Source organism: Desmodus rotundus, chromosome 6, assembly GCF_022682495.2.
Source record: "Desmodus rotundus isolate HL8 chromosome 6, HLdesRot8A.1, whole genome shotgun sequence".
Lineage (NCBI taxonomy): Eukaryota > Metazoa > Chordata > Mammalia > Chiroptera > Phyllostomidae > Desmodus > Desmodus rotundus.
In genome coordinates this window covers 110,817,597-110,843,432 of record NC_071392.1, presented here as the reverse complement: position 1 = coordinate 110,843,432, position 25,836 = coordinate 110,817,597, and the positions used below count along the sequence as shown (strand labels likewise).

At 41.5% G+C, this 25,836-nt stretch overlaps 1 protein-coding gene, 1 non-coding gene and 1 pseudogene across 2 annotated transcripts in view; 1 reads left to right on the top strand and 2 right to left on the bottom strand.

Moving 5' to 3' along the window:
- Positions 1-2,021: 2,021 nt before the first annotated feature.
- LOC112304256 (5S ribosomal RNA) lies at positions 2,022-2,141 on the bottom strand (annotated as a pseudogene).
- A 3,397-nt stretch (positions 2,142-5,538) lies between these two features.
- Positions 5,539-25,836, bottom strand: part of MROH8 (maestro heat like repeat family member 8) — a 49,491-nt gene continuing 29,193 nt past the window's right edge. The window contains exons 14-24 of the mRNA XM_024559194.3: positions 19,494-19,684; positions 18,327-18,464; positions 17,924-18,038; positions 17,240-17,380; positions 16,009-16,173; positions 15,257-15,412; positions 13,060-13,182; positions 11,542-11,641; positions 11,224-11,289; positions 7,761-7,932; positions 5,539-6,354 (exon numbers count right to left, since the gene is read on the bottom strand). Of these exons, the coding sequence (XP_024414962.2) occupies positions 7,784-7,932; positions 11,224-11,289; positions 11,542-11,641; positions 13,060-13,182; positions 15,257-15,412; positions 16,009-16,173; positions 17,240-17,380; positions 17,924-18,038; positions 18,327-18,464; positions 19,494-19,684 (1,344 nt within the window). The 3' untranslated portion in view covers positions 5,539-6,354; positions 7,761-7,783. The remainder of the gene's footprint in view (positions 6,355-7,760; positions 7,933-11,223; positions 11,290-11,541; positions 11,642-13,059; positions 13,183-15,256; positions 15,413-16,008; positions 16,174-17,239; positions 17,381-17,923; positions 18,039-18,326; positions 18,465-19,493; positions 19,685-25,836) is intronic.
- Positions 8,938-9,044, top strand: LOC128781295 (U6 spliceosomal RNA). Its single transcript, XR_008427221.1, has one exon. It is a non-coding gene; the product is annotated as a U6 spliceosomal RNA (small nuclear RNA).

Sequence of the window (25,836 nt, the reverse complement as noted above, 5' to 3'; positions counted from 1 at the left end):
TTTTGTCTGATATGAGTATTGCTACCCCAGCTTTTTTTTCCTGTCCGTTTGTCTCAAGCAGCATTTGTATCATGTCACCTTCTTTCCCACTACTTCAGGGGTTCACTATTACCATTTGAATCAAATTTAGGCAGCTTAGCAGTGAGGACACATCTGTCAGACCCAGCCTCATCTGCATGCTTTTTATTTTATCCCTTTTATCCATAAGCTCACCCTACTTTTTATCAGGGTTCATGTTGCTTTTAATTTTTTCTTAATATCCAGTGGCATGCCCATTGAATTCTAAACTGAGCTTTTTTGAATGAAAAATGAAGTATGGTTAGTAAAATAGATTTATTCTGCCTTCACTTCTGATCCAGGTATATCATGAAGGTTGTTTCTATTCTGATCCCATTGTGTGATAGCCTCTGTGATTAGCCTCCCTGCTGTGGTTTAAATAGAGTTCCCCAGAGCGTGTGTCCAAAGCCTGATTATGACCTTCAGAGGCTCCAAGACTAAAACGATTATAGTGTGCACTCTCCCAAATGTTATTCAAAATATAAACAATTCTAAAGTACAAAATAAGTGTATGACACAATTCTGATTGTTTTTCTCAAAATGGCTTTTCATTTAAAAATTCTGTCAAAAAGTTTTTTGTCCTCCAGCTTTGCTATGCCCCTTAAGCAGGCATGTGATCAGCACATGCCCCTCTTAGAAAAACACTTTCTCACCTAACCATCTAACTGTCCAAAAAAAGCAGTTGGTAGTTGTAGGGGAGGGGCAAATCCTGACCTCATCATTCTTACTGTTCTTGTTCCTCAAAGGAAAAGCTAAATTGGTGGTCTTCAAGCTGGGTCCCTGCGGGGAAAGTAGTGCCAGCCCTACTCACAAGGACAATTGAGTTCTGTATCTCCTTTAGACTTTGGATAAAGAACTGAAAAACTGAAAACAGCAATTTAACTTGAACTAGTAATTCTAAGGCCTTTATCCATCAAAATCTATGCCCAGGGCACTCTTTCGTCACAAGAAGATTTTTCAGAATAGCAAACAGCATTTTCTTTTTCCCTCTAATAGACTGTCCGGGCACAGACTTCATTCTACCTCGAACCAAAACTTAGGATTGTTTTTGTTTCCTGAATCCATATATTAACCTGGCTTAACCCTACTCCCCTATAAGCCCAGGGAAGCTGCAAAACAACATTATTAGCTAAAACCCCTCCCAGATATTAGTTGTTTTTCCACTCATTTCACTTTCCTAATTCAATTTAGAGAAACTGATATTTTCTTTCTCTTCTGCAAAACAGCTCAGGCTGTTTCCTGAGGGACTACTGAAGAAAGCACAGAGGACTGGAATCAAGAGACCTGAGCCCTGGCTGGTGTGGCTCAGTGATTGAGTGTCCACCTGCAATCCGAAAGTTTGTGGGTTTGATTCCCAGTCAGGACCCATGCCTGGATTGTGGCCAGGTCCCCAGTTGGGGGCATGTGAGAGGCAACCAATTGATGTTTCTCTCCCTTTCTTTCTCCCTCCCTTCCCTTCTCTCTCTAAAAATAAATAAATACAATCTTTTTTTTAAAAAAGGAGACTTGAACCTAAATCTCAGCATTGCTACTTACTGATTTTGTCCTCTCTGGCAACTCAGTCTGTTTCCTCACCTGTAAAATGTTGATAACAATAACATCTAAATTGAACAATTAATGCATGGTAAAAAAAAATAATAACGTGAAAGTTCTATACAAATAAAAATTATAACATTATTTCTCCTACTATTTTCATGCTGCACCAGAAACAATTGGCTGCTTCCTAATCAACTCTGATCTACTTTATTTCCACATCTGGGAGCATGTCATCTCAATCAATATCACTGATTCTTAAATGCATGAATTAATTTTTTTCCCCAGGGTACACATTTATTTACCTAGATTTGCTTAAAAGTATTCTCAAGCTTCCAAATTCAATAGATAAGAATGGCTTTAAACAGTATTTTTGGGTCCATTGGAGAGATATGCCTTTATATGATTATTACTATTACTCTTTTTTTTTAAGCCTGCAGCACCCAGGATTCCCATGGAAGTCTCCCATCCAAGTACTAACCAGGCCTAACCCTGCTTAGCTTCCAAGATCAGATGAGATAGGGCATGTTCAGAGTGGTATGGCCATAGACTATATGATTATTTTAATGACAATTACCTATCAGGTAATTGCAATGTAAAGCTAATATGTAAGCATGGCAGAACATGTGAATTATACATGTCAAATGTCTCCAGAGTATTTTGAAAAGCACTTTGGCTACATTTTTAAGTCTAACTAAACACTCCAATATACATGAGAGTACTCTTGGGCACAACTCATAAGAATGGGTAAAGTTAAAAAGAATAATTTTCTGAAATTAAATGCATGAATTTAAATTGAATAGCTGAGATTAGAAATGGGTCCACTTAGAGAAAACAGACTAAAGATTATATATACACATGCATATGTGTAAAACATCTCTGGAAATACGAAACTGGGAATACTAAGGGAAGAGGATTCAATAATGGTGACACAGGAATAAGGAAAAGTACCTTTTACTGTATAGCTTCTTGTATCTTTTGAAATTTGTACTTATGCCAAAAACTAATAAAATGGATACTATAAAATAAAGACCATTACATATGTATGCTATGGTACTTGATACTTTTTTACTACCTGTTTTTTATTGTTAAAACTCAGTTTATTAAAAATTGCACTTAGGAACTTCTAAGCATTTTGCCATTTCAGAAACTATTTTTCTCTAAATATTTGATTAAAAAAAATAAGACACAGGGGTAGAGATACATATATTTGGTTTGCTTTTCTTAAATTTTTAAATCTCTCTTTTTGGGAGGTGGGATTTTTTTTTTTTGTTCTTTTTTATTTCTTGATGTTTCTTATTACCTGGGACAGTTCCTGGCTAGGTCAGGGATTCGCATGTAAGGCTAGCAGGTCCTCTTTCTCTAGGGTAAAGCAAGCTAACTAAAGCTGAGTTGGAGGATTGTGATTGGTGTATGTTAGGATTCCTTGGCAGGTGTTTCTATAAGTTCAGGTTGACTTAGGTTAAGATTTGTGATATGGAATGGGCCACTGGGGTGGCCTCCATTTTGGGGGTCCTGATATATGGACTATCAGTATCCATAGAACTATTTAAAACCAGTGCTTTCTTCCTTGGACACTGGATGATAAACTCTATAGGATGAGAGAAAGTGTAGCAGGCGTAACTGAATCATTCAGTAATTGACAATTGGTGTTTTAAGTAAGAAGTCATCCTATGTGATGGACAAGTTATCTCCATTTTTCAGGAAGGAGAGAATACGTCACTTCCCTTTGCATTTTGCATAACATAAGGCAGTTGTTGACTATCCTTTCTAATCTGAGGAGGGTTTAGGCAGAGGTAGGGAAAGAACTGATTATATGACATGACTTCCAGGATGACAGGAAAAGCTCTATTTCCCACCATTGTTAGCATAGATAGCTAGGTATTAATAAAGGAAGGGAGCAAAGGGAATCAGACATTATTAAGCATAATCAACTAGGGAGCTGATAGAACACTGATCCTGCTTTGCTGGGAAGTTGCAGTAGTCACAGGCTCCCCAGGGGAGCGCTGCATTGGATCTGATCCCTGAAGCAAGCAGGAAGGAAGGCAGGATCATTACTGGTCCTTAGCCAGGATTACCGAGGGAAAGATAAAATGGCAGGAGAAATTCCTCTGCTGGGCACAAGCCCAGTAGGAGCCAAGATGGCACAAGTGGAGGTGCTTCTACTATGAGGCGTGTGCAGTAGGAGCCAAGATGGAGACCAAAAAGGCCTGTCTGTCCTGGGAAAAGAATTGGATTGGATAAGGCACATGGAACCCTGGAAAATCTAGGAAATGGATTGGTTAGGAGGAGGATCCAATGCAAACCCGCAAAGGATTGGGAAATTGAATGGTTAGTTTGAAAAAGTGCCTAGTCCTTCCCAAGCCCAAAATAATATAATCAACATAATAGGGGATGTTTCTGTCTCTCTCTTTCTCTTTTCCCTCCCCTCCCCTTCCCCTTCTCTCTCTCTCTGACTCTGTAACACATGCTTACCCATTCTCTCTCCATAGCAGCTATGTGGGCCTAGCAGCCACCGGGGGCCTGGGCACAGCACCAGCTGGAGTGCAGCCAGAAACCCTGGACTGAACCAATGGCATGGAATTTATGGACACTGGCCTTTCTTCTGGGCTTGATGAAGACAAGACTGGACTTCTCTCATAGTGGGATGGATGGAAATGAGACACTGTGAACCTGGGGGCAGTCCTTGGATTTCACTTCTAAAATAAACTTTACCACTAAACTTCATCCTCCCATGTGGGTCCTCGGAAATAGCTTTTTTCACAACACTGCAAGGACCCATTTCCACCGGCAACATTATCACCCCCAACTCCATATCCAAATACCTCCTTTCTCCACCCTGCTCAGTAATGCCTAAAATATCTCAATTAGAGAGGTTCACACCTTTTGCTTAAGAACTGTAGTTTGTTAAAAAGCAAAAATCTCTGGAAGAATTCACCTCTTTAAGTTTTGCATTATCAATCACTTACACTACAGTGAATTCATCAAATCCTTTCTTAAGAGGGAGAGATAAAGAAAAAGGAACATGGAGCCTAGAACCTGGAAGAAGGAAGGAGGGGGAGCTGGAAGAGACAGAGAGATTTAACCTACTTTACAATTGTGCCTAGTGCTGTTTTATTTGCCAGGGCTGCTGTCTGAGAGATTCTCCCTTTGCTCAATCCCATCTTTTACTTACATGATAGTTTAATCTTTCAGTAAGAGAGAAAAAACTTCTTATAAAATAGGTACCTCAGTATAAGGAGGAAAAGCAATAAGCAATACTCATATTTTACAAAGTAAAAGTGTAAAATAATAAAGCCAGCCCTGCCGGGTGGTTCAGCTGGTTGGAACACCATCCTGTGCACCAAAAGGCTGCAGGTTTCATCCACCACCAGGGCACATATTAAGTTGCGGGTTTGATCCCTGGTTGAGGCATGTACAAGAGGCAACCAATCAATGCTTCTCTCTCACATCAATGTTTCTCACTCTTTCTCTCCCCTGCCCCTTCCTTGCCCTCTCTCTCTAAAATAAACAAAGCAAAACAAAAACACATGCTTGTGTGAGGATTAAGAAACTAATAATAAAATAGTCCTGGCCACGGGGCTCAGTTGGTTGGAGCGTCATCCCGTACACCAAAAGGCTGTGGGTTCGCTCCTAGGTCAGGGCACACACCTAGGTTGCAGGTTCAATCCCCAGTTGGGGCTCATATGGGAAGGAACCTATTCATGTTTCTCTCACATTGATGTTTCTCTCCCTTCCTTTCTCTCTAAAATCAATAAACATCCTCAGGTAAGGATTAAAATAAATAAATAAATAAAATAATAAAGACAGTTGGGCCAGTAATAGATAATGAATAATACATTTTAATTTTACATAATAAAAATAAAGCCAAAATAATATTCAGTTATATTAAACTTTTATTTCAACATATAACAAAATTAAACATTCAGAAATTTTTGTTTTATGTATTTAAAAAATTCCGTAAAAACATAAACCTAACTCTGAGGAGAGCCTTGTATAAATATAATGGAGATATCTGGAATAAACAGACTTGTTAATATAATCGCTATTAAGTACTTCAGCCCTTCTCAGACTGCTGAGTATTTCAGTAAAGAGCAGTCCTCTGTCTCCTAATGAATGCTTCTCTCTGTGAATTTTAACACAATAAAACATAAATAAAATAGAATAAGCACTGTTGTGCTTGCTACCTGCTGTTGGTGGTATTACTGAGAAAATAAAAATATGCCTGAGGGAAAGGGACTCAGCGTAAATATGAGTAGAGAGAAAGGATTCATTCCACCTCTTCCATGTCACTGGAGATTGAAACTGCATCCTAGACCCAGAGGTCTATTTTTCTGCTGTGAGACACAGCTAGTTCATGAGATCAAACCAAGGATGCAAAAAAGAGTCCTCAAGAATAATCAACGCTTTTGCTCTAACTCAACTCTCTTCAGTGTGGGGTGTGCATTCTATCCTATTAAAAAATAAATGAGGTGCACCAAGTTTTAGGTAAGAAGTGTTCAAACTTTAAATTTCTTATTTGAGGTTCTCTAATACTTTATAACATTATTTGAGTATATGAGTTTGCGGCAAGAGTCCGGCAACTAAGGTTAACTGTGGACTGAATCTACATTCATTCACATTAGTGGTGAAGAGCAGATCGGAGAGCAGCGGAGCAGACCAGTCAAGGATGTGGCCTTTGGGGCCAGGCTGCTTGACTTCAGCATTTCCAGTTGTGTGGCCTGGGGCAAGTCCCTTTCACATTCTGTTCCTCAGCTTCCCCAACTGCAAAACAGAGATAATACATTAAGTGGTTATGAGGATTAAAAGAGCTAATCATATAATATATTTAGAGTCTGGCTTATTATCAATATTCAATAAGTCTTAGTCACTTTTATTGGATATTCCACGAAACGGAGAGTGGAGTTGCATGGAGTGGAGTTGGGTGCACGCTACGAGACCGAGGAGGAAGGAGCGTGGCATGCACGTAAGTCAAATGGGCTTGCTGCACTCTGGTTTAGCGTCCAATGGTCACTCTCATGGTGGCTCTGTTTGAGGGTGAAGATTTAGTTCATCAGGCTGCTGGGACCTGCATTTTAGCTCAAACTCCTGATTGCTAGTTGCAAACATGAAGACCTTTCTTGGGCAGGGATCCTCTTGAAGCCACGCTTGGCACACTGTCACATCCCTCAAAACATCTAACTCGTCATGAATCATGGAGAAATGTGTCCTAACAGTGTCTTGGCAGAGGGATAGGGGTGAAAGGTGGGAGGACAGGGTGGTAAGGATTCATATCGCTCACTTTACAACAAAAACTTAATGTAATACACCACTGGATGTGTCTATTCCTTCTCGCCTGGTTGCCTCATATCCTTTCTCTTTCCCCATACTACGAGGCCTCTCCATTGCTCTAGATAGTTCAGCTCTGGCTCTCTGCTCACGTTCCTCAACCAAACAAGAGCCTGAGAACTAGACCTATAGTGACCATTTCTGCATGCAGCTTATTAAAATATCGGTAAGTACAGATTAATCTCTTTCACAGATAATTTCTGCTCGTAAGAAAATGTTCTCCATCTATGCTTAAAGCAGAGAGTGGGTACCCAACAAGTAACAGGATCTGACAGCAGTTGTAGGAGAAGTAATCAGAAAAATGAAAAAGGGGAAGGAGTGGAAACCTCACATATATTGGGATAAATTTAGCATTACACCACTTCAGAAGTTGTTTTTCTTTTTTTCCTTGCTTGAGGGTTTTTAAAGGAAAGGAAAGGAAGAAGATAGGCCATAAGAAATTTTATAAAAATAGATCATTAATGTCAAACTATAAGAACTGGTTGTAATTTATTCTTAGACTATTGACAAGTAGTCTGGGCTTTTACAAAACAGCCAACAATAAAAACATCGCAACATTAACATTTATTTTGAATCTCCTTTGAAGCTGTCCTACACATGTTTACCAAACTGGAACTTTGTGGGTGCTCTGGCATGCCTCAAACACTCTGCACGTTTTCACCCTACCTGCTAACTTAAACCAAGAGCTGTTCTCCCTTACATATTCTAATTCCTTAAAGACTTTGACAGCAAAAAGGTAAACAAATGGGTGGAGGGAGCTTCATGTTGGCATGGCTTTAAGTCTGAAAAAAAAAAAAGGAGCACTGGTTCCTTCTGTGGTTTCTGAAAGGATTAGTTTTTACCTGATGCTGCTTGTCCTGCATTTCTAGGTAGAAAGACAACCCATGAGCTTCCTCAACCCTCCAAGCGTCTGCTCAGGGTCTGGTTCAGCCCCCACCTTCTGGATTTGGAACAAGGCCTGGGAGGTGATGATGTGCACAGAGGGCTCAGGGTCATGCAGCAGATGTCTCAGATCTAAATGGCAAGAAAACCCAGGTGGGAGGTGAAGGCTGATGGAAATGATCACTGGTCCAGGCACCAAACAGCCAACAGGTCTACAGCATGCCTAACGTTTTCTAAGCCTCTACCTTAAAGTTTGTAGATCAATTCTGATTTTAACCTACAAAACTTAATCATTTCTTAAGTTGCCAAATATTTTACTCTTTATAGTAATCAGACTGCCTAGTAGTCTATATAAAGTCAGATTTTCTGAACCTGTTAAGTTTTGACTAACATTGTTAATTTCTAAGTTCCTGTGTTGGTCCTAGAGGTTACTGTTAAATCATTATTCCCTTTTTTTTTCTACCTTATTGTTCACAACTACATATGATTCTACACTATGTATGTGATATAATTTCCTTGTTTCTAATCTTGGATGTTTCCCATTTTTGCAATTTATTGATTTTATTTTGAGAGAGGAAGGAATAGAGAAAGGGAGAGAGAAACATTGATTTTGTTGTTCACTTATGTAAGCATTCACTGGTTAATTCTTGTATGTGCCCTGACCAGGAATCAAACCCACAACCTTGGTGTATTGGACGGTACTCTCACTGAGCTACCTGGCCAGGGCTCCAGTTTTGCAATTTAAATAACACTGAAATGAACATTCCTGTAAATATTTCTGCTCATTTTCATAAGTTGAATTCCTAGAAGTGGTATTTATAAGTCAAAGTATATGTTTATTTAAAGAGTTTTGATACATATTACCAAATTCCCTATAAAAAAGTTATATCAACTCATGCTCATACAAGCACAATGTATGATGATGTCAGTTTTGTCCTGAGACACCGATAATGAGTGTTAATTAATAATCTTTGCCATTTGGACAGAAAAACACATACTGGTATCTCATCATTTTGTTTTGCAAACTTTTGATTACCAGGAATTTTGAATATTTTTAATATATTTGTTGGCCATTTGTCTTCTATGAATTGCTTATTCATATTGTTTGCCACATTTCTTTTAAGAAAGTACTGATTTGTGCTTGCTTCGGCAGCACATATACTAAAATTGGAACGATACAGAGAAGATTAGCATGGCCCCTGCGCAAGGATGACACGCAAATTCGTGAAGCGTTCCATATTTTTCAGGAACTACTATAAAGGACACATGGACAAAACCAAGGGGGAGGGTGGAGGTGGGGGAGGGAGGTGGGTTCAGCTGGGGTGGGGTGGAGGGATGGGGAGAAAAGGCATACAACTGTAATTGAATAACAATAAAAATTTAAATAAAAAAAAGAAAAAGAAAAAAAAAGAAAAGAAAAAAGAAAGTACTGATTTGTTTTAAGGATATTAACCACTTATCATACAGCAAATATATCCCCCTCATTATTGTTTATTTTTCAGTTTAGTCTGTTACTTTTTGTTTCAAAGTAGGTTTTTTAATTTTTAAATAGACAAATCTACCATTTTTTGACTTTATGGATCTATGTTTGTAACATATTAGAAAAGTCTCTCTTCTTAGTTTCTAATTCTCTAAGGTCTCAAAAATGTTTAGGAACTCTTTTTTTTTAAGAGGTTTTCTTTAATTTTTAGAGAGAAGGGAGGGAGAAAGAGAAGGACAGAAATATCAATGTGTGGTTGCCTCCTGTGCGCCCCCTACAGCGGACACGCACAAAACCCAGGCACGTGCCCTGACTGGGAATCAAAGGAGCAACCCTTTGGTTCGCAGACTGGCGCTCAATCCACTGAGCCACATCAGCCAGGGCTAGGAACTCTTCATAGGTAGGAGCTTTTTATTTTTTAAGTAGCATTTCAGCCTTTAAATTCATCACGTTTATTTCCAAGATGGAGTATGTGACTAAAATTTTAGTTTGTTTTGGTTCCTACACTAAGAACTGTCTACATGTTCCACAGAATGCATGAGGGAGCAGGTATCAATTTTGGAATCCAAAGGGATTCAAACTTATTTTGTCATGAAATTAATTTAAATTGAATTTCAAATATTGTTATTTTTGTTTAAATTTGCTTAAAATTTCCTGTGGTAAATAACATAAATTTGTTCAAACAAGAGTCCTAGGGTGAGCCCTGATCAGGTAGCTCAGTTGGCTAGAACATTATTCCTGATGCACCAAGGTTGTGGGGCAATCCCAGTTCAGGGCACATATAAGAAGCAACCAATGAATGCATAAATAAGTGGAACAACAAATTCAATGTTTCTCTCTCTCTCTCTCTAAAATCAATAAATAAAAATTTTTAAAAATAAAAAAGGAGTGCTAGGGTGTTCTACCCTATTTCTAAAACAGATTAGCCCCTGTTAGGGAGGAAATAGTGTAGGGTTATTTCATTAGGTTGAACCACATAAGATTGCTGCTATTTGACTGTTTTGCCCTACAACATGGTAATTTTCTATGATTCATTCTACAACATGCATATAATTTATATACATATTCTAAATTTTCTCTATAGAAAAGGATTCTATAGAGAGTTTGATTCTCCTGTGTTTTAGATTAGAAAATAATTGTCTATTTATTTATTTATTTTGCTTTTTTATTGAATTTATCGGGGTGACATTGATGAAAATAATTTGCTTTTAATAACAGAATCAACCATGTAGAATCGTACCTCATAGGATAAAATAGTCTACATGACCGTCCTATGTTTTTCTGCTGACATCTGTGGGGAAGGAGGAGCCCTTAGGGACAAGTGGCATGACCTTTCCTGAGTAAGCTTTAGCTCCTGGCTATTTTACAGGTTATATAGTTTTATTTTAAAAGCAGTGAATTATCCAGGATTTTAATTTGGTCCTCAAAGTACCTGCTTTTGGGTTGTAAGACTCTGCACTGCATGGCATTTTTAAATTGTAGGACTACTTCTTAAGCGGGAATAAATAATTTGAGTGTTAAATCCTCAAAGCTGTGTAGTTATAAAAATTTTTCATTCACTGACAATTCAGAAAACCATCTGCATGATGGCTGCCTTCTATGACCGTAAAACATCTTTATTAAGAAGCCCTAGCACCTTCCAGGACAACTGCTTATAGAAAATAGTGTTGTAGTTATTGCTGTGGCACTTGTGAGTATCATCATAATTTACCAAGACAGTTTTTCTGGTTTCCAGACCAACAGGGTCATGTTCTTTCCTAAGGAGGGAATTAGACTGGGATGAGACTGTCATTCAGCTGAAGTCCCCAAGGGCTTCCACTTACTGCAGAAGTCAGGCTTTCTGATTCTCAGTCTCAGCTCTGCCACAGCGCTTGCCCACAGTCCCTGCCTCAGATACCCTCTAAAGTATGGGGCACCCCAAACCCACGTGTGTTCTCACTTACCATTCTCTATCCACTTAGTACCCTTCGTCCGGAGTTCACTGCGATCCAGGTACTTGGCAAAGAGCCCTAAGTGCAGAATACAGTCAGTGAGTCTGTGACCTGGTGTTGGCTCTAAGGAGCTGGCAGAACTGGCCTTTGATCATTAGATTGTAAAAACTAGCTGTACAAGTATTGATAATTACCTATAGAAAACATAGCCCCTTTGTCCAAAGAAGTATTTTCAAGGTCATCTTCATAAAGAATGAGGATATTCAACAACACACTTTGGGAAAGTTCAGGGTAGAAGTGACGGTAGAAGTGAAAGGATTTTCTTTGTACCTATAAACAAGACTGCTGCTCTTCTGATAGGAAGTTTGGCATTCTTGGAGAACATCAATGTTTGGGCTAGGATGTTAACTTTCCCCTTGCATTTTTTTCCCTAAGTGGGGAAAAAAGTAAGAGTATAAAGGAGTGAAGCAGCAGCACTATTTTTATCAGCCTCACCATAGTTTCCAGAGTCAAGGACTAGGTCAGACACACATATATAGTACAGAGCTTGAAATAACTACAGTTGCTCAATGAATATGATGCCACAACAATCCCCTAGACAAAGTTAAACTCTCTGCACCTTGCTCACAGCCGCTCCTGCTGCACGTGGTGCCTGTAATGCCTCTAAACCCGTCATTTCTCTGTATCTAAGTCTCCTGGTCTCTAAGCTCCAAGTTGAGTTCCACCTCCCTATAGCTCTTCCCTGACAGCTCCTGCCTTCACGATTCAGCTCTGCTCTTAGCATTTTGCAGGTACTCCTCTCTTGGCACATATTTTCCACCTTGAGTTTCTATTTAATATTCCACAGTAGTGGAAGGTTTTATCTCCCTTACTAGCTTGCAGGATCCCCTTAGGAAGTTTTAATCCTTGGCCTGTTCCTAGGTTCTCCACGGCCTGTTGCTCATTGGATGTGTTAGGCTTCCTGCGTGAGTGAGTTCGCCTCTCAGTGAATCTTTTACAAGGATAGGTACTTCAGGGCCAGGGGCAGAGAACAGGAATTTGTTCCCATAGGAGTTAGGATTTAACATGGATAATCTGCAGTCTTATCTGCTCAGAACACTGATTTTCCTGCTGTGAATACTGTCATCGGTGCATCAGTTGTAAGTCTGGCTGCACAGCAGTGAGATAATCCCCAGTGGGAAGCCTGACACAAGGCTACTATGGGCTTCTGAGAACTGTAAGCCTGGTCAGAGGAGCCCAAACTGGGACCTAAAGGGGCTACACATATAGAAGGTCCCTGGGAATAGTAGTCAGTCCTAGGGCCTTCGTTAGGATCCCAGTGGTTCTAGAATCAGTTGTTTAGAAAGAAAATGGGTGGGTCTCCTGAGGTTGTTCTGGCTCAAGCTTACCCCTAAGATTGGCCCACAGCACCCTTTGTCCAGTTTGTGAGGAGAAAGGACGCCAACAGGGTCTGGCAGACCCAGTGGCACGCTGTCATCATGCTGCATGGCCTACAGCAGCACGGCAGCCCTTGCTGGGGGCTCCCTGAACATGCCCTGGCACCCACGGAAAGGATCAGAGGTCACTGTGAAGGCAATCCATTTCAGTTCACTCCACAAGTAGTTATCTGAGTAGGTACTATCGACTTGAACCTGCAGCCTGAGCCAGAATTGGGGGGAGGGTTCTACGAATTCACCAGTCTTTTCCGTGAGGAGAGGTGGTAATAGAAAGTATATCTGTGACTCAGTGGGGAGGAAACTAGAGATTCACAGTACAGAACAGTTCACAGACATCAACTTCTGATGAAAAACTACACCTGAACAAAGTCAGCATATTAAAGAGTTAACAAGACCATTATTTCTCACATACAAAGAATTTGCAGATTGTTTCAACTTCACTGGGGTTGGTGTACCAGGGATCTTTGCAGTACACTTCTTGGGGCAGCTTCCACTTCAGGAACTGGGCACACAGAGTTAGGACTCGCCTGCTCTCCTGTGAAAAGAATGATCAGAAATCAGTACTTTCGAACATTTTTAAGCTGAGGTCATCTTCCTTCAAATAAAACTGACACCGGAGTCCAACGTGAAAAGCTGATAAGCTCGGACTCACCTTGGTTGAAGTGAGAAGGGTAGAAGGGAACCCGAGTCCTGCTCTCCCTTAACTTCCCCACGGTCCCTAAAGGGGATCCATAAAACCTGTGGGGTTCTTGGGGAGCGTAGACACCGCTGGTCTAGGGCCAAGTGAGAGCTCCCAGGTGTAACCCCCAGATCAGAGACCTGGGCAGTAGTTCCCACTACCCGATGCTCTAGAGCCTGAGCTCCTACGCCCACTTGCTGCTCCTGAGTCATCTTTCAGTCCCTCTACACAGGCAAGTGCAGTTCCTCACAGTCCACGTGGGCTCCCTGGCTTGGAAGGAACTCTGGAAGGTGTCGATCCTTTCCTGACCCAGACACTTGAGCACAACTCAGCGTGTGGGCCTCCTCCCCAGGCCCCGCTCTCAGAGTGCCTCCTGTGCACCATCGCACACCTCTGGTGACTCCAAGCAAGTGTTTTTGTCCCAGGGCCACTAGATACGTGGGCCACCGCAATTCCACTGGGGACTGATGGGAATACAAGTTAGCTCAGCTACGCTCAGCAATCTGTAAATATCTAGTAAAGTTAAAGATACCCAGATAGTCCACTTCTTGGGTTTATGCCCTCAAGAAGCTCCCACACATGTACACAAAGAAATATGTACAAGAATGCTCATTTGCAGCAATGTAATAATAAAAAATTGGAAATCTAAATGTTTAGGAATAGGAAAATGGAGCAAGTTGTAAAGCAGTGAAAATAAATGAAGTATAGCTATATAACAGATAAATCTTATAAGAATAATGTTAAAAAAGGTTGCTGAAAGATATACAAATGATCATCACAGAAATGATAAAAATAAAATTCGGGATGCTAGTTCTTAGGGGAATTCAGTGGCGAGTAAGTGCCTGATTAATTTTTTAGCATGCGTGGTAGATATATATATGGATGCTCGTTATGTTTTCTGTACCAGTGGTTCCTAACCTGTTTAATGTTAGATCCTCCTCTCTGCGTAGGCCAACCCACTGAGGAGCCCTGAAGAGGGGACTAGAGGTTGTTCAGGGTTTGAGGAAAAATAAGCCCAGAGGGTCTACTGCTCCAGACCTTCCCCGATTGCCAAAGGTTGGGTGGGGTGGGGGGTAGGTGAGTATCAATACCTCCGTATCTCTGTAACCCCTACCTGGCGTACTTTCCCATCATTTGGTTGGAGAGCTCTGCTTTATACTTTATTGGGGTCTGAAATATTTCACATTTATGGCTGCAAGCTCATAAAACTTCCTCCTTAACAATATGCCAAGGTCTTACACACACACACACACACACAAGATGCCAAGGTCTACTTTAATCTTAAATCCTGTTTCTGAGCCTGCTCTCAATTCTGTAAGGACTACAGGTCAGTGAGAGCTCCAGCATTTTTCCAGAACCCTTGAAGTCTAAACCTACTTCTCTAATTCACTGAGTTAGCACCTTGGAATGGACCTGGGAGACGTGGGACAGTAAGTGCTGACAACGCTGAAGTCCCACCCGCAACTCTTACGGCAGGATCTCTGAGAAGATTAGGCTCTCCAGATTGTCAGAGCAGCTACTATTTCTCACTTAGCCTCAACAACAGTCTTTTTGTCTCAAGGCTAAGCACCAGTTCTTGAACGAAAGAACAAAAAGAGTATTATCATTGTCATCAATAAAAAGAGTTTGGTGAATTGGACACTGTTCTGAACTAGGGCTCTGAATGACGCTGAATGTTGGGGTTGCTCTATGAAAAAGTACAACACATTTTTTTCTTACCCACATAGGGCCATACTTTGATACAGAGAAATAGTAATATTTTTTGCACAATTCACTTAGCCAAGATAATTAAAAGGTAGCCTACACCAGAAGAAATGAGAAATAAAGATGCTACCACAAAGTCCCTACCTTCAAAGATATGAACTCTTATTTGCAGATTTGGGTCTGAGTTTGAAGTAAAATCCAGAAAGAAGTTGACAGTAGGCATTACCTCTGCTATGGCATCATTTTCATCCTGAGAATACAGAAGTAGTGGGACCAAGCTGTCCAGGACTTGGTTCTCTACACCCTTCTTATCTGTGTGTTTCACAGACTTCATGGAGGCTCCAAAGAGGGTCATGGAGAGACAATGAACATCAGGTCTCGTCTATTGAGGAAATAGCCAAAGGGAAGCAACTCACTGAAAAGTTTCATGCTTACCTTGTAAGAGCTCTGGGTTGGTTGAAATGCCGGTCCTAACATGGGGCTGTTTAGCTGTAGGTAGCTGAGGGCAAGAAACCAAATGTCTGTGGACAGAGCAAGACCTGATGCTTTGTACTACTTGTTACATGCAGTTCATTGTACATGTGGTTCATTGTGCTTCATGTATTTCTTTTGGAAAAATCTTTGTGATTTGGGACGGGAACATATGTATAGTCTACCACCTCGACCAGTCCTGAATGTTATTTGAAAGGAAAGATCATTTCTTTCCGTACAGAAACTCCTTCCCGATCCTGTGAAGGAGGGGAGTACCTTGGCAAGTCTCTGTGTCTCAGGGTTGTTTTTTTTTTAATTTGAAAAATAGTAACACCAACCCTAACAACATTATGGGTTACCTGGAAAGGCCCAAAGAGAGATTTGAAAGTGCTCTGAACATATAAAGTACTATACAAACTAAGGGTGTGCTTATTACTATCCCAGCTTCTATTTGCTGTTATACCAATTGCCCTCCCCCTAGGAAAGTCTCTTTTCTCACTGTCTTACATCACCAAATAAGGAGAACATCGTCCTCATTATGTCCCTCAGGGTAGAGAAATCCATCGTCCTAAGGAGCTGCAGGAGTATCTGGATGGCCAACAGAACAATCTTTCCCTCGGTTTCACATAACAGGTCTAAGATGCATGGCATCAGGCTCTTGATGTCTTCTCTCTGTGTGCCCAAAGGGAGCAAGCACGTCACCACCTCTCCTGACAGCTCTTCCTCTGGTATCAAAGTACGGCACCTTTACTCAGTACCCAGTGCTGATCAAATGTTAGGTAGCACAGGCTAGTCACGACCTCAGAGTAAAGAAGGCATGACTGCCCTCTCTCAGTCCTGGCAGGGCTGACATGTAGCGAAGGGAGCAGGGTTGTTGTGAGTTGCCTCACAGGGCAGAAATGGGACCAGGTGAGGGCCCAGCAATATGGGCTTAATGTGAGGAACTGCTCTCCTAACAATGAGAGAAAGTGGAATGGCTAGCTCAGGTCACAGCGAGTTTCCCTGCATGGAAGGTATTCAAACAGAGGCTAAAAGATTCCATTCTTCTGAAACCTCCAAAGTGGAGCAGTCTCAGGGTTTTAACGTTTAAAACATACATGTAAAAATTAAGTAGAATACACCACAAATATTCCTACATCCAATCAACCAGAAATTGTTTCAGATACACACAGGAGTGGGCAAAATGGAAAAGCCTTGCAGGTTCTGATGATCACAACAGCTTTATTAACTGTGTTTCACGCACTCGCAACTGCAAATCCACTTTTGCCCACCCCTGCATTTGCAATAAAAGAAACAGAACTGAAGTAATAAAATGGAAGGGTTAATTTTCTCTTCTGACCTTGCTTAGTGTCTAGTTAGGCCCATGGAAAATGAGCTTTCAACATGAACGTCAGTGACTCTTGTTTCAGATGATAAGACAACATGGTACAAGGCATAGAAGGTCACATGAATGCTGCCCAGGTTGTGGTGATAATGATTTGAAACCTATACAAACTGCAGGTTTCAAATATTATGACTATCTGTGGCTAGACCTTATTATTTTTCTAATTTCATTAAATGTCTGTACTTGCGTATTTCCTCGGTGTAGATTTCAAACGGTACAAAGGTAAGTACTCCCATCCACTCATGAGCCCAACTACCCAATTTTCCTACTCAGCTGCTACCAGTTTCTTGTGTATCTTTGCAGGGTATGTTTTATTTGTGGCTCATGAATCAGTGGTCTCGGGGCCCCTCCTACCTTCTCTTGGTGTCTGAGAAGATAGCACAGTCCCCTGAGGGCAAGAATTTTAAAGAGATTATTTCCATGAAGTAGCCAGTCTTTCAGGCGGTCCACAGAGTATATGCTGGGCAGTCTCCTAGCCACTGGACTCTGGAGAAGCTGAAAGAACCCAGAAATCAATCAAAGAAGAAGTTAAGCCCTTTTTCATAAGAGGAGTCACCTTTCCAGCAACTCCAAAATACTATTCCTATAAAACCTCTACTATGCAGCACATACATTAAAGTAGGGGTGTCAAACTCATTTTCGTCTGGGGCCACATCAGCCTTGAGGTTGCCTTCAAAGGGCCGAATGTAATTTTAGGACTGTATAAATGAAACCACTCCTTAGCTAGGGGCAAAGAGCTCAGTGCTGCCATTAGGTAGAAAAAAAGTGCCAGGCCAGATAAGACAGGGTGGAGGGCCAGATTCAGCCTGCTGGCCTTGTGTCTGCCCCCTGAGCATTACAGGGTGATGCTGACACTGTGGGTAAATGAGGAATGCTGAATAGTGAATATGAGGAAAGAAGAATTTCAATGGGCTTGTATCTGAAACTATTTCTATCCCAAGTGTGAAACGGGTCACAGCCTGCCACTAAGTTGGATAGGGCCTAGGGTGCTGCTGCTGTGTAGACTTCCTGAATCAGCTTCTAAGTCATGAGTCTTACCTCCACAAAAAACCCTGCAGATGTGAGTTTATGTTTATCATTCCCTCGGTTAAGAAGAGGGACTAACAAGTACAAGACCTTCTGTGCAAGGATGTGACTTCTTTCCAGCAACGCACTGCAAAACAGAACACCGACAGAATAACTCTTAGAAATACTCCTGAATAGAGAGCGTTTTTCCCAGGGGGCCACCGAATTGTATGGCTGGCTTCAGGTGCACAGGAGGGTACAGCAGGGCCAGGACCTCTGCAAATTTTCCCTGGCGTTATTGGTATTTGCCCGGTTTGAGACAAGAAGGTTATCCAGCCTCAGTTGCTGTGATAACTAAATGGGCAGGGGTGGGGGAGGGTGGATACCTTAAAGTAATGCTGCTTTAGAGCAGGTGTGCATGTCATGGAAACCTTACTTGGCCAGGAGAGACACTCCCTGAAGATGGCAATCTTTTCCTGCCAGGAGGGTCCACCCTTTATTCTTCTCCATGATGCTGAATTCCTGCAAGCACAATGTTCTGAAGAGGAGAGTCTTTGTAGCCTGTATGGCAAAGCTAAATCAGACAAAAACAGAACAAGTGAACGGAACAGGTCCCTACAACTCAACCGGCACACAATGACCCCGCTCTCACTGAGGAGGGCCAGGTATTGATAGCTGCTAGACTGTAATTCTCTTCTTTCTAGATTTCCCAACAGATTTTGAATGTTCTAATAATTGAAAGGGCCCTCACACAAATTATAGGCATAAAGAAACCTAACTAGATTTTGTTTCTTTGGGATTTGGAAAGAAATAAATGATAAAACAAATGACATGGGATGCTAAACTGATACCCACTGCTTTTTTTTAAAGGTTTATTTAGATATCATTTATTTATAACCCACAAAATCTACCCCTGCTTTTTAAAACTACTTATTGAACTAGTATCTCGGACATTACATGAGAGACTCTGAAAGCTGGGAGGGTCCTGGCAGAGGACACAGCCTGACCGCACGTACAGATGAGGCCGTTGAGGCACAGAACAACAGGAAGATTCGCCCTTGTCAAACAGCTAGTTAATGAATGGGAATTAGAACTCAGTTTTCCTGCCTCTAAGTCAGGCGTTCTTAAATGGCCCGTATCCTAGCACTTCCTCTGAAAGAAGTCCATGTGCCACAGAAACACTAAGAAGTATCTACTGATGCCCTAATGGGGAACTAAAAATACCTCTCTAGGCAACAAAGCAGAAACAAGAAATTGTTCAATTGTAGATCTCCATGGTTGTGAAGGTGGGTTTAAGGCTGTTTGGTGGTCTCTGTCTCTACTTGATTTTTCAAAAAAGGCTGGCATGATGTCACACATTACTTTGCAGAGCAACTGGGCCCAGACAGCCGAATTTTACCTTGGCACCAATAAAACCAAGGACAACCAATGAGAACCAGAATAATTCCTGGGCGTTTCATCTTGACATATCTATCATAGGAGTAGCAGAGTGTAAGCACTCCCACGGTTGGGACCACATCTTGGCTATCCTTGTGTCCACTACAGTGCCCAGTGCTTAGTAAGTGTTAGTTAAGGTCAGTAAAATCACAATGGGCAGTAGTACCACAAAGGGGTGACCTTGGAAGACATTTCCTGTTCTGCATACAGGCCAATCGGGATGGCGACATCAGACATGGTAAGGTCGATGCTGTGGTGAATCTGGATGAGCAGCGTCATGAGAAGCTGAGGAAAGAGTTGAAACGTAGCTTCTGGGAGCTTGTTTCCCATAAACACCTCGTAAAGGGCATCTGTGGCCTGTGGGAGAAAAGGCACACAACAGAGCTGAACGTGCTGGCCTTAATCCTTCCTGTTGCTTTCCTTCTACTTGAGCCAGAACATGCTTTCTGGTTCAAGGGACGTGAAAGTGAGGGGGAAAGGAACAGGAGAAAAGCAGTCATTCAAAGTTACCAAAGAGTGAGGGGGAGCCCTGAAATCCAGAAGTAAACTATAAAGGAAACTATTAACATATTTGACTGAATACAAATAAAAAGCCAGGAAAAATTTAGCATAAACAAAGTTAGAATACAAATGACCTGGAAAAGTATTTGCATCAATGTGATACCCTTAATACATAAAATTCTCTCACACGTCAGTAAGAAAAAATGTTAAGGTTTGCGGTTCTGGCCTGTGGCCCCGTCTTCTGGTGCCGTCCCATTTGACCCCAGATCTCTCCCCTCTTTCGGCCCCGTCCCTGCGACACACAGATGGCGGCAACATAGGTGGGAGCGGAGTCCACTTCCCCTCAACGCCAGGGAAATACCTAGCTGATCTGAGGAGCAGAGCGAACAGCCAACAGTATTCCAGCATATACGAAGATCAGAGACCAAAGATAGAGGAAACTGAAAGATCTGACGGTAAGAAGAGTGCTGAAGGACAATAAGGTCCACGGGACCCAGGACCGCGCGGTACAAGGGCGGCAGAAGCGCCAGCCCTGGCGCAGGGGCTGCGGCAGGAGTCTTGGGAGAGGGCCAGGCTGCGCTGTGAGCAGCCAGGTGCTTGATTAGACCAGGGGGGCTTGAAAAGGAGGAATTTCTCAAAAAGAAAAAGAAAATAGAGACACTCAGGGGTTAATTAGAGAACTCTTGGTAGTAGCCGAGGCCCCTGGCGCCCCTCCCCCTCCACCCCTGGACTGCTACGCTCACCTGAGGTCCGGTCGCGCGCGCGAGCAGATTAGCGAACGGGACCCACACTTGAAACCCCGGAGGGGCGCCCACACCTGAAACCTCCGAGATAATTTGGAGCAGAGTCTAGCTGCTCCACCCACAGGCCCAAAACCTCGGAACCGAGTGCCGCGAGATTCAGTCCCAGGGCGGCCCGGCCCGCCCGAGAGACTCAAGCCCAGGGCGGCTGGATCGGGCCCCCAAGCACAGAGCCTGTGGCTCAGCGGGCTGCGCGCGCTCACCAAGCACAGGGACGGCTGGGTGCCTGTTTTCTAAATACAAAGCTGCTGGCAAGTGTCCTAACCCCAAGGCGGCTGAATCCGCCACCTGCGTGCCAGCGTTCCAAGCCCTGGCGGCTCGATTGGTCCGCCGGCTGCGCGCTCAGGGCACAAAATAACGTCACAGACCCAAAGCGGCTGGATTCCCCTGCTGCTGGCGCACGCGTCACAAGCCAAAGCGGCTGGATTGGCTGATCAACGGACTGATTGACTGCCAGGGACCACACCTACAAAACAGCGAAGAGTGTGACCCAGGAAGAGAGAAAAGTGAAACCAATCCTTCCAACCACCCCCTCCCGTTGCACAGACAGGACACCAGCAGAAATAACCTGACCGGTTTAAAGCCAACAGAAGGTTTTTTTTTTTTTTTTTTTATCCTTTTTCTTTTTTTTCCTTTCCCCCTGAATTCCTTCTTCCTCTCTCTTTTTTTCTTTTTTTTCATTCCTTCTTCCTCCCATCCTTTACCATTTTTATGTCTTCTTCCTGCCTTCTTTTATCTATTTCTATGTTTTAATTTTTGCTAAAATTCCTTCTTATCTTGCCTCCGATCTTTCTTTATTCATTCTTCCCTCCTTCCTTCCTTTCCTCCTTTCCTATTTCCTTTTTCCCTCCTTCCCATCTTTGTTTTGGTTTGTTTTGTGTGTGTGTGTTTTTGTTTTTGTTTTTTTTTCTTTTCTTTCGCCCCCCCTTTCTCTTTTTCCCACAGGTGAGACAACAAAACCTGGAGTGCTGAAAAGACTAGAGTTAGACTGTGTTAAACATATAAACGTCAGCTCAAGACCAGTGAGCACAGGAGAGTAAGGAGACAGCACCACCGAATCCCATTGGCATTCTACCATAGAAGTTCATATCATAAATCCAGGGAGTCAGAACAAAGCAATTTAAGACGCAGAGGCCAACAAGAAGAGCCTCACAAACAATGGGAAGACAAAGAAACAATTCCCAAATGAAAGGAAAGGAGGAAGTCTCAGAAAGAATACTAACCGAAAAAGAGGCAAGTCAACTATCAGATACTGAGTTCAAAGCAATGGTCATCAGGAAACTCACTGAGCTCTCTGAGCTCAAAGAGAACTACCAGAAACTACAAGGAAACTACAATGAACTCACTGCAAACTATATCAACATGAAAAAGGAAATAGAAAATATCAACAAGAGCCAAGCGGAAATGAAGAATACAATTTCTGAATTGAAGAACACAGTAGAAGGAATTAAAAGCAGACTTGATGAAGCAGAGGATCGGATCAGCGAGCTGGAGGATAAAGTAGAAAAAAACACCCAGAAGGAGCAAGAAAAGGAAAAGAGGCTCAGAAAGAATGAAGAGGCAATAAGGGAAATGCAGGACAACATGAAACGTAACAATATCCGTATAATAGGAATACCAGAAGGAGAAGAAGAAGAGCAAGGGATAGAAAACCTGTTTGAAAAAGTAATGATGGAAAATTTCCCTAATCTGAGGAGAGAAAAAGTCACCCAAATCCAGGAAACACAGAGAGTCCCAAGCAAGAGGAACCCAAAGAGACCCACTGCAAGACACATCATAATTAAAATGGCAAATTTCCAAGACAAAGAGAGGATCTTAAAGGCAGCAAGGGAGAAAAAGGAAGTAACATACAAGGGAGCCCCAATAAGGTTAGCAACTGACTTCTCAATGGAAACGCTCCAAGCCAGAAGAGAATGGCAAAAAATATTCCAAGTACTGAGAACCAGAGGCCTGCAACCAAGACTACTTTACCCAGCAAGGCTCTCAATCAAGATAGAAGACCAAATAAAGAGTTTCCCAGACAAAAAAAGTCTAAAAGAATACAGCTCCATCAAACCAGCTCTGCAAGAGATGCTAAAGGGACTGCTTTAAGGAAAGGAAGGAAAAGAGAAAGACAGAGGAACACAGGTAGGAAATAATGGCAATGAATAACTACCTATCGATAATAACCTTAAACGTAAATGGATTAAATGCTCCAATCAAAAGACATAGAACAGCTGAATGGATAAGAAAACATGACCCACACATATGCTGCCTACAAGAGACCCATCTCAGGACAAAAGACTTACACAGACTGAAAGTGAAGGGCTGGAAACAAATCTTCCAAGCAAACGGACAGGAAAAAAAAGCAGGGGTAGCAATACTCATATCTGACAAAATAGACTTCCAAAGAAGGGCCATAAAGAGAGACCCAGAAGGTCACTTCATAATACTCAAAGGAAGAATCCACCAAGAAGACATAAACATTGTAAATATATATGCACCCAACATAGGAGCACCCAAATACATAAAGAAAATCTTGGAGGATTTCAAGAAAGATATTGACAGCAACACAATTATAGTAGGGGATTTTAACACCCCACTATCAAAAATGGACAGGTCTTCCAAACAAAAGATCAACAAAGATATTGTGTCACTTAACAATACCTTAGAGGAAATGGACTTAACTGATATATACAGAGCTTTTCATCCCAAAGAAGCAAAATACACGTTCTTTTCAAGTGTCCATGGAACTTTTTCAAAGATAGACCACATGATAGGACACAAAGCAAGCCTCAACAAAATCAAGAAAATTGAAATCATATCAAGCATCTTCTCTGACCACAAGGGTCTGAAACTAGAAACCAACGCCAAGGGTAAAAACCCAAAACACTCAAAATCATGGAGACTGAATAGCATGCTATTAAACAATGAATGGGTCAAGAACGAGATTAGGGAAGAAATCAAAAACTTCCTGGAAACAAATGAAAACGAACTCACAACAACCCAAAACCTATGGGACACAGCAAAGGCAGTCCTGAGAGGGAAGTTCATAGCAATACAGGCCTACCTTAAGAAGTTAGAAACAGTTCAAACAAACAACCTAACCCTATGCCTACAAGAACTGGAGGAACAACAACAAAGACAGCCCAGAGCAAGCAGAAGGAAGGAAATAACCAAGATCAGAGCAGAACTAAATGACATAGAGACTAAAAGCACAATTGTAAGGATCAATGAATCCAGGAGCTGGTTCTTTGAAAAGATAAACAAAATCGACAAGCCTTTAAGTAGGCTCATCAAAAAGAAAAGAGAGAGGATCCAAATAAACAGAATTAGAAATGAAAGTGGAGAGATTACAACTGATACCACAGAAATACAAAGGATCGTAAGAAATTACTATGAAGACCTGTATGCTAAGAAATTTGAAAACCTAGATGAAATGGACACATTTCTAGAAAAATATAATCTTCCAAAACTGACTGAAGAAGAAGCAGAAAACCTGAACAGACCAATATCAGCAAAGGAAATTGAAGCAGTCATCAAGAAACTCCCATCACACAAAAGCCCTGGACCAGATGGTTTCACAGGAGATTTCTACAAAGCATTTAAGGAAGAACTAACCCCTATCCTTCACAGACTATTCGAAAAAATCCAAACTGATGGAAGACTCCCAAACTCTTTTTACGAAGCCAACATCATCCTAATCCCAAAACCAGATAAAGACACAACGAAGAAAGAAAACTTCAGGCCAATATCGCTGATGAACATAGACGCTAAAATTCTCAACAAAATATTAGCAAACCGCATCCAGCAATATATTAAAAAGATCATCCACCATGACCAAGTGGGATTCATCCCAGGGATGCAAGGATGGTACAATATTCGCAAATCAATAAACATAATACATCACATCAACAACAGCAAAGACAAAAATCACATGATCATATCAATAGATGCGGAAAAAGCATTTGATAAGATACAGCACCCATTTCTGATAAAAACACTCAGCAAAGTGGGAATAAAGGGAGCAGTCCTCAACATAATTAAGGCCATATATGAGAGACCTACAGCCAACATCACACTCAATGGACAAAAACTTAGAGCTTTCCCACTAAGATCAGGAACTAGACAAGGATGCCCTCTCTCACCACTCCTATTCAACATAGTATTGGAAGTCCTAGCCACAGCAATCAGACAAGAAAAAGCAATAAAAGGCATCCAAATTGGAAAGGAGGAAATGAAACTGTCACTGTTTGCAGACGACATGATAGTGTACATGGAAAACCCTATAGACTCCACTCAAAAACTACTCGACCTAATAAATGAATTTGGCAAAACAGCTGGATACAGAGTCAATACCCAGAAATCAAAGGCATTCCTGTACACCAGCAACGAAACTGCAGAAACAGAAATCAGGAAAAAAATCCCATTCGATATAGCAACAAGAAAAATAAAGTACCTAGGAATAAACCTAACCAAGGAGGTAAAAGACCTGTACTCAGAAAACTACACAACACTGAAGAAAGAAATTAAGGAAGATACAAACAAATGGAAGCATGTACCATGTTCATGGATTGGAAGAATCAACATTATCAAAATGGCCATACTACCCAAAGCAATTTATAGATTCAATGCAATCCCTATTAGAGTACCCATGACATATTTCACAGATATAGAACAAACATTGCAGAAATTCATATGGAACCATAAACGACCTCGAATAGCTGCAGCAATTTTGAGAAAGAAAAACAAAGCAGGAGGGATCACAATACCTGATATCAAACTGTATTACAAGGCCACTGTAATCAAAACAGCCTGGTACTGGCATAAAAACAGGCACATAGACCAATGGAACAGAATAGAGAGCCCAGAAATAAACTCAAGTCTATACGATCAATTAATATTTGACAAAGGAGGCAGGAGCATAAAATGGAGCAAAAACAGCCTCTTCAACAGATGGTGTTGGGAGATCTGGACAGCTACGTGCAAAAAAATGAAACTCGATCACCAACTTACGCCATACACGAAAATAAACTCAAGATGGATAAAAGACTTAAATATAAGCCGTAACACCATAAAAGTCCTTGAGGAAAACATTGGCAGGAAAATCTCAGACATTCCACGCAGCAACATCCTCACAGACACATCCCCTAAAGCAAGGGACATAAAGGAAAGAATAAACAAATGGGACCTCATCAAAATAAAAAGCTTCTGCATGGCTAAAGAAAA